The 14,506-nt window shown below is 38.1% G+C and overlaps 1 protein-coding gene across 1 annotated transcript in view; it reads right to left on the bottom strand.

The window, feature by feature from the left end:
* Positions 1-14,506, bottom strand: part of LOC106911105 (protein sidekick-1-like) — a 67,012-nt gene that overhangs the window by 16,021 nt on the left and 36,485 nt on the right. Inside the window, exons 11-19 of the mRNA XM_088007213.1 lie at positions 12,522-12,625; positions 12,341-12,411; positions 11,485-11,623; positions 10,182-10,238; positions 9,774-9,875; positions 8,078-8,193; positions 1,431-1,617; positions 1,206-1,343; positions 966-1,127 (exon numbers count right to left, since the gene is read on the bottom strand). Of these exons, the coding sequence (XP_087863339.1) occupies positions 966-1,127; positions 1,206-1,343; positions 1,431-1,617; positions 8,078-8,193; positions 9,774-9,875; positions 10,182-10,238; positions 11,485-11,623; positions 12,341-12,411; positions 12,522-12,625 (1,076 nt within the window). The remainder of the gene's footprint in view (positions 1-965; positions 1,128-1,205; positions 1,344-1,430; positions 1,618-8,077; positions 8,194-9,773; positions 9,876-10,181; positions 10,239-11,484; positions 11,624-12,340; positions 12,412-12,521; positions 12,626-14,506) is intronic.

The following is a 14,506-nucleotide window of genomic DNA, read 5'->3' as shown; positions in this document are numbered from 1 at the left end:
TCTTTAGATAGAAACCTTTTAATATGTTGAGTGATTAATTGAGCATACTGCACTGTTTGATAACTAGGATCAATTGGAATGTATATGTGATTAAATTGAAATATTTTTTTGTAAAATGCCTGGAAATGACATTTGTTGTAAACTGGCACATATAAATATAGTGAATGATTAATTGTACTGACCAAAACCTTGTTGGACATTTGTAAGGAATGCTGAAAACAAGGAAGAATGGAGGAACCAGTTTAAATGAGCAACCATTTCTACCAAGAACAGGTCAAAAATAGCCCAGTCCAGCCCAGCCCAGCTTATCCGGGGTCAGGTTGCGGTGGTAGTAGCCTAAGAAGGCTCTTTCCTTGTTCCAGCTCCTCCGGGGGAATCCCAAGGCATTCCCAGGCCAGCTGAGAAAACATAGTCCCTCCAGCGTGTCCTGGGTCTTCCCCGGGGTCTCCTACTGGTGGGATGTGCCCGGAACACCTCACCAGGAAGGCGTCCAGGAGGCATCCTGACCCCAAGCCACCTCATCTGGCTCCTCTCAATGTCAAATATCCAATTACACTTAATTTCTGGTGTGAAGTAATGTTAACTTTTGGGAGAGTCCAGATTTGAATCTGAAGGAGAATCCAAAATGGAAACTAAAGTCTCCTCCTTATTTTATTTTAAAAATAAATGTAAAATAAAATCTGCTGGGGGTATGAATAATTTTGGACTTAACTGTATACCTTGGGACCCATATTTAAAGGTTATTTGTATGTAAACTTTATACCCTTATATTGATAAAAACATATATTTTTGCAGGTAAAGTCAAATCTTAATTTTTTTTTTTAAATTCAGCTGGTGATATCTAAATCTTTGCTTAACAAAACACCAAAAGATACTTTGAATGTTTAATACTCTAAATAAAATAATTTGAGTTGAAGCAAAGTCTAAAGTGACAACATGTAGAGATTTCTGTCAGCTCTGCTCACCTTTCACAGGTTGAGCTGTGATGTTTGCTTCCACTGCTGATCCGTAGCTGACTGTGAGAGCTTGAACCCCAAACATATACGTTGCTCCTTTGATCAGATCTCGAACTTTTAGCCATCGCTGCCAGCTCCCTTTCACATCAACTGTCACCACTTTACTCACTCCTGCAGATTTTTGAGGAGAAACCACTTTGTAACATCAGACATGCCCTTTAATGAGTGAGTGTCTGTTTTTGTGCATACCTTGTACAGGAGCGGTGGGCTGATAGATGACCCGGTAGCCTTCCACTTGTCCATTGGGAGTGAGTGGAGCTCCCCAGGACACGTTGACACTCCCCCCCGTCACTTCAGAGAAGGTCAGGTAGCTCGGCTGGCTGGGCGCTGCGGAACAAACAGACCAGGGAGATCAGAGAACACGCTGCCTTACGGGTTAGTTTCCAGGGAACTGAGTTGTAACGAAATTCCTACCAGACTGCAGGGTCCGTGCCCCGCGGGGGTCACTGGGAGGTCCATCCCCAGCAGTGTTAAAGGCAGTCAGTGTGACCATATATGGTGTATAGCTGGTCAGGTTTGTGAGATGAACACAGGTATCTGGGACAAAAATCACCTTCATCTTCTCAGTCTGGTTCTGGTTGTCTCTTTCCCAGTAATGAATCTGGAACACAGTGAACAATAGATTCATACTGCTGCCATTCCAAAAAAACCTTGTATTCAGCCCAAGGGCGTAGGTGCGGTCTAAGTTTTGGTGGGGACCTTGGTGGGGACCTTGACCCCCCGGCAGCACAGTGAAATGCCCAAGAGCACCGAACATTTTTGAGAAGGTGGGGGAAACCACATTGGCTTAATAACCCCTCCCCCCAACCATAACCATATCATACATCTTGTGTATACAACCAGATACAGTCATACTCAGCAGATCAGTTCAAGAACACTTTACTTTTTCCTTTACAAAATTCAGCAAACGTTACAAGTAAGATCAAAAGAAATATCCTCTGGATACAGCAAACGCAATTGCAGATAAGAAGAAATCAATAATAAAAGAAAAAAGAAAAAATATTACATAATTAACAGACCTATTCTACCTCACATTCAGTGCTGACCTTACTAAACACCGGACTTTACAACAAATGCGTTGCGTGATAGATATCTAACTTATGGGTCCACTCACTGTACTTACAGCCGACGTAGCGAAATAACTTCTGTCTGTCCTTTTCTTTTTTGGTGGCGACATGGTCTCGGAGACTCAGAAGGAGACGCGTGTGCCCAGCTAGCCGCCGCCTTTTGCAGCTAATCAAAGAACGTCCGACGATTTAACTGACTCCCCCTCCCCCCACCCCCCCGACAGCACCGTTCCGACACGGTCTCGGAGGCTCATAATAAATGTCAAACTAAGAAGCTTCCGTTCCGCGCACTGCCTGTTGCTGCTAGTCAAAGATCGTAGATCCACGTTCTTTGAGCCAATATGGCAAAAATTGGTCGGGACTTTTTCATATCCCGTGAATATTGGTCGGGACATGTCCCTATCGTCCCTACCCAAACCTACGCCCATGATTCAGCCTCATTCAAACTGAAAACCCTAAATATAACTCAGTGCAACCAAGTGCTTTAAAATTCACCTAAATTGTAAATCTGCGTGTAATCTAGTTTTAAGGATAAATCCAACTGTACAGTAAAGGTTACTGTACAGTTGGAATATTCAAAGCTTTAAACAGCTCAATCCAGCTCAATCCTTCATATGGAAATTTGAAGAGCATGGAACAACTAACTATATGATAAGTGATAAAACATCTAATTTTTTTATTGTGTTTACACAGCCCTAGTGTAGCCCAGACATAGTAAAGAGTAGACCTCAGATTGACTTCTCGGGCGCAGGAAATATGGCGGCCATCTTGGAGCGGTCGTCCCTCCTACTTGGCTAAACCACAACAGCACAGCAGGAAATCAATGGATCAATGGACTATTGATGTGAGAGCTCAGGGGATGACATCTGCTTTAGGAACATTTTTGGTCATTTTTAAGAAACTAGCAAATTATTTCTGTTTTTTGGGTTTCAAATAATGAAAAACATACAACTGTTGTATGTTTTTAGGTTAATATTTGTTGAAAATTATGCTAAAAAGCATATACTTTACTCCTTAATGGCAAGAAAAATATATTTCTGGTAGTTTTGGTGTCTCTGAAGATTTTCTTTGACTCATGTCACTTTTCTGAAGCCTAGCTTTATTTGTTGAGTCAATTTTGTCTTTGAGCACTTTAGCACCCTTATTTTTTTTAAAATCTCAGATAAACTATACAGGAACAGCAAATTAATTATTGTCTGATGTGCAGCCAGAAGGTGATACTGTGGTGTTTATAGAGACTGATCCAGAGCCAGTCTTTTATTAAAGAGAATGGTTCATAAAGGTATACACAAAGAACAGAGAAGCAAGACACTACAAAAACAAACATGCACATATAATCATAATGATGTGCTGAAAAGCACAGTGTAATAATTAATACAAGATGTATTTGGTGTCTGAGAACACCTGAATACAAGCCAGAGTGTTCACTCAGTTGACATTAGGTCTGATACTTTCTAATATGCCAATAACGTTTCAAATAGCAACATAAGACTGGTATATTTAATAAATGGTTTACATTTTTTTATTTGTCACAAAAACTGACATTGAAATATATTTTTGGGTGAACGCACTATTTAGCATTTTCAGAAAAATAACGTGCTGTTGCAGTTGGGAAATAAAACTGTTGTAGAGAGGTATACAAATGGCTCAATTTTCTTGTTATTCAGAATATATAGCTCTATGGAGCACCATAATCCATATTTAGGGCTTCCAAAGCAGAAAGTAGCTTCTGAGCAGCACTTGAGGGCAGCATTTGACCATATCATTTCTTCTAGGAGTTCTTACTATAATGAGATGCACAATAACTCAATGATACAATCAGCTAAAGATCATATATTACCTTCAGCACACAGAGGGAAGCTTCATTTAAACAGGATTATATGTCTTGCTCTATTTAGTGAGAACTGCAAAATAAAAGTGGAACTCACTTTGTAATTCCCTCCACTGTTGTTCAATGAATCAGATTTTGAAGTTGGAATTTTCAGAACAATTAAAAAAAAAATTTTTTTAATCAATCATAGACGATCATCACAAATATCATTTTTACTGTATTAATTTATTTAAATTTTTCAATTGTTGAGAATTGATTTAGTAGTCTTCCCAAAAAGATTTTCACTATTTTTGTATTTTTGACTGAACATGATAATCAAAAAAAAAAATCTTGATAGACCAAGATAACAGCGAATACAAAATGCAGTTTTCAAATAACAATATGATTTATTAGAACATAAATGATTGTTTTTTACGCAGACCAACACACTACTATCATAATTTTGAATATCATATGGTGGTCTGTTTTTGAATTGCTGTCTTAGTTTCATGTACTTTTGGTAAGCTGCCCACTAATGGAAAAGAGTCAATATTGTTCCATGTTTTCTCCATGTGTGGTTCACTGGAGTCCCAAAGCCTTACAAGTTGCCTTTTAACTCTTTCCAGACTGATAAATATGAAGACATTATTGTTCTTTATTCTTGCAATAGGATAGGTCTGTGAGCTACACCACACATGTTCATTACATTTAATATATAAAATCATTCTTGCATATTGAGATTTCACTCAATCAATTCTGCTTGTTTTGCGGAATGTGCTGTTTAAGACTACATCATGATTATGCAAATTAGCTGCTGCTGGCCAAGTCCTCTCAACTCACTGCTTTCATTAGCTCCTCAGACACATGGTTGCACAGTGGTACAACCATATGTCTTTGACCTGGAAGCAGACCCAAAAGCACAATAACTCAGCACAAAAATATTTTTTTCCGCAAATGCAACCTTTTTTAAAAATATACCTTTAGAGTTAGAGGAGAAGCAATTATCTCTATATGTAAAAAAAAAGACAATGTCAGTGTGTCTGAGTGCCTGACAGTCTTCTCAATACAGACTATCCCTTTCAGTTTACTACAATTCCAACATTCAATGGAGATGACAAGTAGATCTAGCAGAAGCTATCATTCAGTGTTGACAAATAACAAATTATGTTCACCTTGAACAACAATACTAAACAAAACACCATTATGTATGCCATCATCTGCAGATTTGTGATGAACAGCAGGAACAAAACCTTCCTTCTGTCCAAGTCTTTAGGTAAATTATTTTAGTAGTTTTCAAAAAAGTCCTTCCTAAGCTGATCTGCACAAACTACAACTTTCTCTGGCAACATCACAGGGACATGAAGCCACACTGCTTTGTTGTATGTGACTGGACACATGCTCTGTATTGCAGCCAACAGCAAAATATGTTCCATATTAACGGTACATAGATTTCATTGATACATAAAGGTAAGACAGCAATACGATGTTTTTTTTTTGTGAAATGTGCGTTTTGTGGGCTGTATGTCTAAATAATTCAGTTAAGTAGAAGCGGTAGCTAATCTACCACAGCAATTATTTATTAATTAAACATTAAGCCTAAAACATACCTCAACAACAGACTAAATGTTCTGTTCTGTGTGCAAAATAAATTCTTGAATGTTTTTTGGTGTTAAATCCTAAAACATGAAGTGGCATTGTTGTCAGTTGCTATGGCAACAAGTCTGCGTAACTTGACGAATACAGATCACTTTGCTTAGAAATGTAGGTATTGATTTCATGCTATGATCCACAGATCATAGCATGAAATCAATACCTACATTTCTAAGTTTCACTGAGTTAACGCGGCTATGGATGACATGTAAAAAATTAGTCTTTTTGCCCTCCAGCGTTGTATGCCTGCGCGAAATTTACAGGTGCTGGTCATAAAATTAGAATATTGTGATAAAGTTCATTATTTTCCATAATGTCATGATAAAAATTAAATTGTCATATATTTTAGATTCATTGCACACCAACTGAAATATTTCAGGTCTTTTATTGTTTTAATTTTGATGATTTTGGCAAACAGCTCATGAAAACCCAAAATCCCTGTCTCAAAAAATTAGAATATTATGAAAAGGTTCTCTGAACGAGCAATAAAAATAATCATCTGAATCAACAAAGTAACTCTAAACACCTGAAAAAGATTCCTGAGGCCTTTAAAAACTCCCAGCCTGGTTCATTACTCAAAACCGCAATCATGGGTCAGACTGCTGACCTGACTGCTGTCCAGAAGGCCATCACTGACATCCTCAAGCAAGAGGGTGAGAAACAGAAAGAAATTTCTGAACGAATCGGCTGTTTGCAGAGTGTTATATCAAGGCACCTCAGTGGGAAGTCAGTAGGAAGGAAAAAGTGTGGCAGAAAACGCTACACAACGAGAAGAGGTGACCGGACCTTGAGGAAGATTTAAATTTAAATTTAAATTTAATTTAAATTTAAAATTTAAAAGTGCTATCTCCCCCGTGTCATACCGGACCACTTACAGCTTCGGTGTTATCGCTATAAAATGAACGCTCTCTGTCGTGGTGTCACCATGGAGGGATTTCTTTATTTAAATGGGTTCATTTTTCAGAGGGATACAAAGTGAGGTGATTTTAGCTACCAGTAGCAGGAGAACGGATCTGCGCCAAGAAGCTAACAGAAGCTACAAACACTGAATAGAAGAAGAGCTGCTATTGATACAGTTGCAGCCAAGCATGTTTTAATGTTACACAATACAGTTTTACCAAGTTGCTCAAAGTTTAAACTGGCATTGTTGTCCATTTAAGGTGTAAAGTTTACCTTCGACCAAAGGCATCCCAGCGCCCCCCTTTTGTAAAAATGTCCGCCAGCGCCCCCTGCCGTCCTCTGAACGACCCCTGGGGGGCGGTACCGCCCACGTTGAGAACCGCTATTCTGGATACAGGTTACCAAGGGTTAAAATGTGGCCCAATAACATCTGGCCTTGCACAAGAAGAAACTACAACCTTAAGACTTTTTCTTGGTTCTAAAACTGTACTGGTGCAAATTATAGACCAGGCATTTAGCAACTTGCTACCTCTCATAATAAAGATTAAATGGTACCTAAAGACCAAATACAGCTTTGTATTATCAGTACATATGGTTCAGATGTTGAGGCCCTGAATGCAGCAGAGCCAGAATGAAGACTGGCAGGTGGTACGACCACTAATCTTTGATAAGCACAAAACTAAACAAGCTGACTGCCAAGGAAAAATGTGCAGAAGCTGACTTGGCATGGTGGGTAAAAAACCACCAGACAGAAAGGAGGAACAAAGAGAATCTGGCACTGAACAAAGAAAAACAAAAAACTTGCATCATGAGGGAGCACATGAGCCATGAAGATCAAGTTGTTGATCAGAGACTGAGAGCAGGAGAGACAGTTATGCAGAACACTGACTGAACAAAGAGCAGAAACATTCAACAGGAGCTTAAAAAACCCAGATTAACTCAACAAAGACAAGAATTCAACAAAGCAGAGAGAAAAATTGATCTGAAATCAAAACCTACTAAGAATCACAGGTTGAACCAGCCAAGCTGTCGCCTTTCCTCTTTGTGTGTTACCATCCTGTTGTCTGAGCAAACAGTAAAAGAAGTCACAACCTCTAAATTTATTTATTATTCTTCCTTTGCTCTTGTTCTTTCATCTTAATCTCTAATCCCCCTCCAGTTCTTTACACCCTGCTCTTCAAACCTAAACCCCCCCATCCGACAGTTTAAACACCATCCCTCCATCTTCTTCTCTGATCTGGATTCCAGGGGAACCACTTTTACGTCTCATTCCTTCACTCTGCAAATATTACACTCCTTTCTTTAACATTTCTGTCCTTAACTCTGATACACACCAGTGTATCAAGGACAGATAACCTTGTATCTGAAGTGCTAAGAGTGAGAGCTGGAGGATGGACAAAGAAATCATACTGAAACCATTAAGGGATTTTCAGATTTCCCTCAAACCCAATTCTTTTTCTCATGTCTCTAAGACACTTGAAGGCACAGCAGCATTAACCCTCCTTTAGCGGACTTGATGGGGACACTTATTTTACGCTTATGTTTAAGTGTGTGTTTGAGTCCCACTTTGCCTTTCCCCAGGCAGGCATGTTGTATTTGTTCCCTGTGTGTTTGTGCTTGTTTCTCTGAGTCACCTTGTAGCCTTGGATGAGTCCATTCTGGGTCTCCAGGGGCGGCATGTCCCAGGTCACTTCCAGGGTGGAGGGAGACACGGCTGACACCTTGATCGACTGAGGCGCCACCGAAGGAGCTGCAGCCGGAGAGACGAGAGGTGCTGGTTACCGTGTGTGAGCAGCTGCATGTTAAAAGAGCGGGAAGTGAGGAAAATATGCTCTACCCTTCTAATTAGAATGAGCCTCAGGCAGGACCTTGTTACACCACTGTACTGCACATAAGAATGAACACTGAGCTGTGTGCACCTGAGGCTGGAAGAGAAGTCCATATCACCTGATTTCATCATTCCCCGCCAGGCTTTTCTGGCTCCCCCTCCTGATACGCTCCCCTATCCTCACCTTTTACTCCTCACTATGTGGTACGTATGGCCTACTAAACTCTGCAAACACACTCACACAGCACACTAACAAACACACACATACTCATGCACGGGTGATATAAATGCAGTGCTGCACTGCAAGTGGAAGTCTTTCTAAAACAATGTGGAATTCTATTTACCTCTATTCTTGTTTGTAGTTTACAAATGTCTTGCTGTATCAGGTATGTGTTTGTGTGTGTGTCTTTGTAATTGTGGGTTGAATGACAAAGTAAGCTGGCTGTATTAGGACTCCTGCTTTGACTTTTCAGTGCAAGTAAAAGAGGTACAGCCTTCACTATAAAATAGTTGGCCTTGTGTATTTCATGATGGATACACATGGATGCTCCCTATTAGAGAACCCAACAGAGACTTTAAAATATATTTTTACTGAAGCAAGGTGGGGGGACAGGACAAAGCCCACTAGAAAGAAAACAAAAATGTCTAAAACTCCAATAAAATTAAAAATCTTTTTAACTGAAAGTGCATTCGGTTCCTCAGTATCTTTGAACAACTTCACACAGTTACATAAAAGGTTTTTGATGAAATCTTAAAAGCTATCAAAGCTCAGAACTGAGCATTTGCACTGGCTGAAAACAATTTTTTTCCCCTTTTTTGTCTATTATTTCAACGTTTTAGCTTTGTCACTGCAACTTCAAGCAAAATATGACTTACTGTTATTCCTTCAGTCAAACAGACTTGTGCTAACATCATGCTGTTGAAATGCTGTCATTTTACCCAAATGCTCTGACTTTACAGCAGAGGTAAACATTTACTTTTCAAGGAGATAATACTCTAAAGCATACTAGCAATTAGTTCAGGATACCTTAAGTAGCCTTCATAATGAATTACAGTAATACAAAATAAAAGGCAACAGGTCTTTAATTTGACCTGAGCTGGTGTCTGTAACTAAACCTAGCAGAAAAACTCTTCAGAATGCTAATACAGACTATGCCGTGATGCTCCATTCAACCTTCAGGAGTCTGATTGTTTCTACTCTGCAAACAGTTGGAGGTAATTTAGAGCAATGCTTGTAGAATAATTTCTAAGAAAACTCAAGGTTACCTGGAAATGAAATATCCTTGTCCTAAAGAAAGAAATGGTGTACATAGCTTGTTATTGAATATGATAAAAACATAAATGTGTAAAAATTCAAAAGTCTGAAATTCCTTTGTAGCACTGAAGGCATTCACATATCTCTACTGAGAAACGGAAATATAGAAGTTGACCTGGAAAAATCACTTTCTTCTGTCATATCTTACAATTATAAATATGTTTCATGGTTGTTTCTTTTCACCTACCTGCCTCTCCAACAGACACCTCAACCGGAGCGGATGGACGGCTCTCACCGATGATGTTGTAGCTCGTCATCACAATATGATAATGTTTGAACTTCTTTAGTTCTGTAAGCAAATATCAAATCTTTTCAAAACATTTCTATTATACTAAACATGAAAACATACATCTCCAGTCAGAAGTTTACATCTGACATAAATGTCAAAATAATGTCATAATAATTGTACAGTACATAACTGATGATTTATGTATAATTTTTTTCACCCTGTGTAGACTAGAGAACATCCCCAATGAAGTCACACTTTTGGACACAGTTCTAGTTATCTCGTTAAAAGAGAATATGACATTTATAACCATAATTTGTGTAACAGTGTAAAGACTTTGGCTTTATGTTGGTCGACTTTGTAACTTACGTGTCAGCTCAAACTCTGTGAGTGAGGCACTGCTGACTGTCTTGAAGGTGCTCTTGGCTTTGGAAGAGTGAAAGAAAAACAAATGGAGAGGAAATCAATTGTGCTTTGAGTCCAACAACAAACCACTCAATTATAATAGGATTTAATAGAATCACTGTGTTGAAGAGCAAAACATTCAAAGACATTTTTGCTTCAGTATTGTTGCAGGACTCTAGACTTTGGAGTGGGTAGAAATTTTTCTATCACTCTACCTACAGACACAGATGCTGCTGAGTTTGAGGAGTAGAGAGGAGAAAAAAATCGTTACCCAAAAATAGATGAACATATGTTTACAATGCAAATAAAAACATTCATCAAAGCTGAAAATTATCATTTGAACAAGGCTCTCTGAATTAGTGGCAGTTCATTCCAAGTTTGCCAACACCAGGGAATCCTGACATTATGAGGGTCCAAACCAACCAATGAGAACACAACTGATGGCAACACAGGAGCTAGAAGATCATGCACATCACATTTAATATCGCAGTTTGCAGGTTCACTTTTCCTTCTAAATTAAATAAAGGCAATATTGAATTACAAATGATTAAGAACTCTGTAAAACTTAAATCTCTTCATTTGAAGCAGAATTGCACAAGACAGTTAACTTACACAAGTAAAATGCTTCGGTGAAAAGAACATTAAGTTTAAAAACGCCAGTGCAGTGTATCAGGACTTTTAAAAATGTGGTTGACAGACAGTCTGACAATACTGCTGGAGCATGCATAACTTGTAAATGGTTTCGCTTTGTGCAACTCAAAGTGGTTGAAGCTTAAAATTAAGTCAGTCAAACAGTAATATGACTAAATAACACAACTGTATCTGTCAAGGTTTAACTGTTACAATTGTTTCTAGTGAGTCATCCTGTTTTTTTCTGTTTGAGACTTTGAAGTGTTCAGAGTTTAACAAAAACTACATTAAGTTTTGTGACCATATTAGCAACAACAACAAAAATAATTCTGAGCTGTGGAGCTACACAGCTCACAAGCTAACTTTATTTTCCTAGAATGACAAGCTACTCAGAGTTTTATAAAGGCACCGTTAAGAAATGAAGTTACACGTGGAATTGGTCACACTCTAAAGCCCTGAGATTCTCAGATTTGGTTGACCCTTTCTCAATTAGGCAAGAGGCCAACATGCAAAAAATAAAACATACAGATTGTTGAAAAGTTAAGTTAGAGGTGTTTGTGTACACCATGGAGTCATTTCTTCTCAAGTAGAGTTGATGCAACAGCTGGCTGACTCTATAAAAAGCAGATCTACTTACCTGTAATGAGGGCACTTGTGCTATGGTTTTTAGTTGTCTGGACTCGGGCATCACTGACAGTGGATCCATTTGCAGGGAGCTCCCTGTAATACAGCCTGTATCCAGTCAGGACTCCATTAATACTGTCTTCACTGGGGCGCTAGAAAACATGCAAACCGACATATTTCCATAGACATTAGTAATACAATGCTTCAAAGACAGACAGGAGAAAGGAAGGCCAGCAGAACTGCATTTGAGCTGTATTTTATTCATCATCCAATTTAAAAGGTTAGAGTATTGGTCTTGCAGTAACTTGCAAAGGGGAAAGTGATGCTTCAATAAGTTTGGCACTCTCATAAAGGGTGATGAAATTGCTGGTGACTTTGTGTTTTCATTGCCTATTTCTGCTTTGACATAAGGCTACAAAGATGAGAAAAGACATTTACAGACAGAAGAGAAAGAGAGGCAAGCTGTAAAGTACTCAGAAGGGATCTACTGTCTTTTCCTCTTTCTCTGTTTCCTCTGATGCTGGATTGACTGCCGAGGGCACCTTTCAACCTGTACCATATCGTCTGCTGGTATATAATCATTAAGAGCTGGACATTTCTCTCCTGGCTAAGACAGTCCATGCCTCTGTTCTTTTCTCCTTCCCTCTGTACTTAAAATTTATCCTCACTGCTCTTTGACATTTTCTGCTTTAATAAATAATGATAACCAAATTCACAGACACCAACACAAAGCAAATTTATATACAATTAAAATATGACAAGCCTCATCTCTTAAAGTAAATGATTAACCTAATCTTTTAAGATATAGTATGTCGTGTTGAGATCTATGTTTAAAAAGGACATTTGTTATGTTGAAAGAAGAGAAATACCTTCCACTGCACCATCACTGAGGTAGTAGTTGTTGGTTTCACTGAGAGGATCACTGGAGGCTCATTAGGAACTGGAAAGAAGACAGACAAAAAATGAACAGATAATTGCTTCATACAGACATCAGCTCCAACACATCCAGATTTCTCTTCATTCTCTAAGCATTCCAACCCTGGTCCTTACCATCCTGTAGAGTAGTAACAGCATCTGTCTCCTTGCTGAAGACACTGTCTCCTACGTCATTAGTGGCCAGCATTCGAATCTTGTATGATGTGAAGGGCTTCAGCCTAAACAACCACAATCAGAATAAGCGTTATAAGCCAAAATGTGTGCACAAACAATACATTTCACTTTGATTTCAAGCACTCATAGCGAGTGTAAGATGCAAACAGACACATCATTGTCAAATTCCAGTGGAAAAATATTAAGATTTCAAAGGGGCTGTTTAGAAGGCAGTCACCATTGCTTACAAGTGTCTTCAGTTCACACTTTGCATGTCACTAACATATTCAGGCAGTTTTAATGAGTCTAACTGAATGAGTAAATCTCACTTGAAACAGATTACTGTGTAGAGAAAATGCTAAAGGAAGAATTTGAAACATGGCTAAGACAAAAAAGGATTTATTGCAAGTTATGTAGTCAACACAATAGTTTACATTACAATAAGCCTCCATCACTTATTAAATGCTGAAATAGTGAATTTCAGCATTTTAAATAAAACCAATATTTATAATATAAATAAACAAAACATAAATATCATATAAATAAAATTAGCATGAAACTATAATACCTGAAACACCAACTTCAGCATCCAAGCATTTCTTTGGAGTTGTTATTGTAATGACGATTTCCTTATATATTACACAACTCCCCATTTATTCCATTTGCGAAAAATATAAAACAGACTTCTGTATTTTCCCCTAAAATAATTTGTTAAATCCAAATCTTGTCTTGTTTATTGTAAGCTCAGTGTATCATTACACACCTTTCTAGGTCTTGGAAAGTCCTGTGTGTCACCGTTCCAGTTATTTTGGTTTGTATAACTCAGTCTCTGTCCTGCATCCCTGCTCCAGCCCACTTGAATCAATGAATGGCTAGCTTCCGTAAAACTTGCTACAGGGGAACTTGAGGACTGGAGTTGGAAAAGCCTAGTTGAACTTATTGCCCTGACTGTAGATGTGTGCAAGTTTAGGATTTAATAAAATTTCTTGTAGTCATTTCATGACTTATAATAACACAATTTGAAGAGTGGTGAAGAAAACGTAGCCTCTGTTTTACATTATTTCTATCCCCTAGGGAAACCAGATGTAATGGATAAAATGTTCCTCAATACTCTGATTAAAAAGCAAAATACTCCTCAAACAGATTTCAGTTGCATTTATTTTACAGAATCTGTCCCTGCGCCTTCTTAAAAAATATATAATAATAATTATTATTCCTGGGCTCTTGTCTGTACTTAATGTGTGGACTACAATTCAATGCTAATGAAAATAAGTAACAAGGGAATTTATTTATCTCTATGATGAATGCCAGTAAATGTGGAGGGTGCAGTATGTGATTAAAGTTTGCTGTGTCTTGTAGGCAAATTTCCCAACATGAGATACTCTGAGCTTCTAAAAACAAGAGATCAAATAAAATGTGTAAGATACCATTTATGCATAAAAAATACATACTCTTCCATAATTTATTGCCAGTCTTTTAATTTTGCTGGAAATTATTTGCCTAATCCTTGAAGGCATTTCTTCAAGTCATAAAGAGGAATTGAACTGCTTACCAAAACCAAACAAACACTTAAAACAGTACTGTGTACTTTGAACAGCTTAGGATAAATATTTTTCTGAAATAACCTTCTCACCTTTTTTCAGACATGTTTTGCTCTTTCAGTGGCCTTAGAAAACCACACTAGTGCTTGAATTACAATAAGCCTTCACCTTTCCTCACAGTCTCCAGTGTCAAAGTGTTTTTATTGCTATATTCAAACAACATCTGCATTTCTCCTCTGTTCAAGGTGAAGGATATTATGAGCCCGGAATAATAATATATATCAGCCAATTTTAAAATGCCTAACTCTAGAGGCCCTTGTTATCAGAGTGACATAAAGCAGTAGCAAATCATAAAATATTGAAATTATATGATTTGGTTTACTTTAACATTTTACTGTTTATGTA

Source organism: Poecilia mexicana, unplaced genomic scaffold (genome assembly GCF_051168715.1).
Source record: "Poecilia mexicana isolate PSO_F unplaced genomic scaffold, ASM5116871v1 scaffold_1, whole genome shotgun sequence".
Classification (NCBI taxonomy): Eukaryota; Metazoa; Chordata; class Actinopteri; order Cyprinodontiformes; family Poeciliidae; genus Poecilia; species Poecilia mexicana.
The sequence above is the reverse complement of the archived record's forward strand: the minus strand, read 5'-3'. Positions and strand labels throughout refer to the sequence as shown.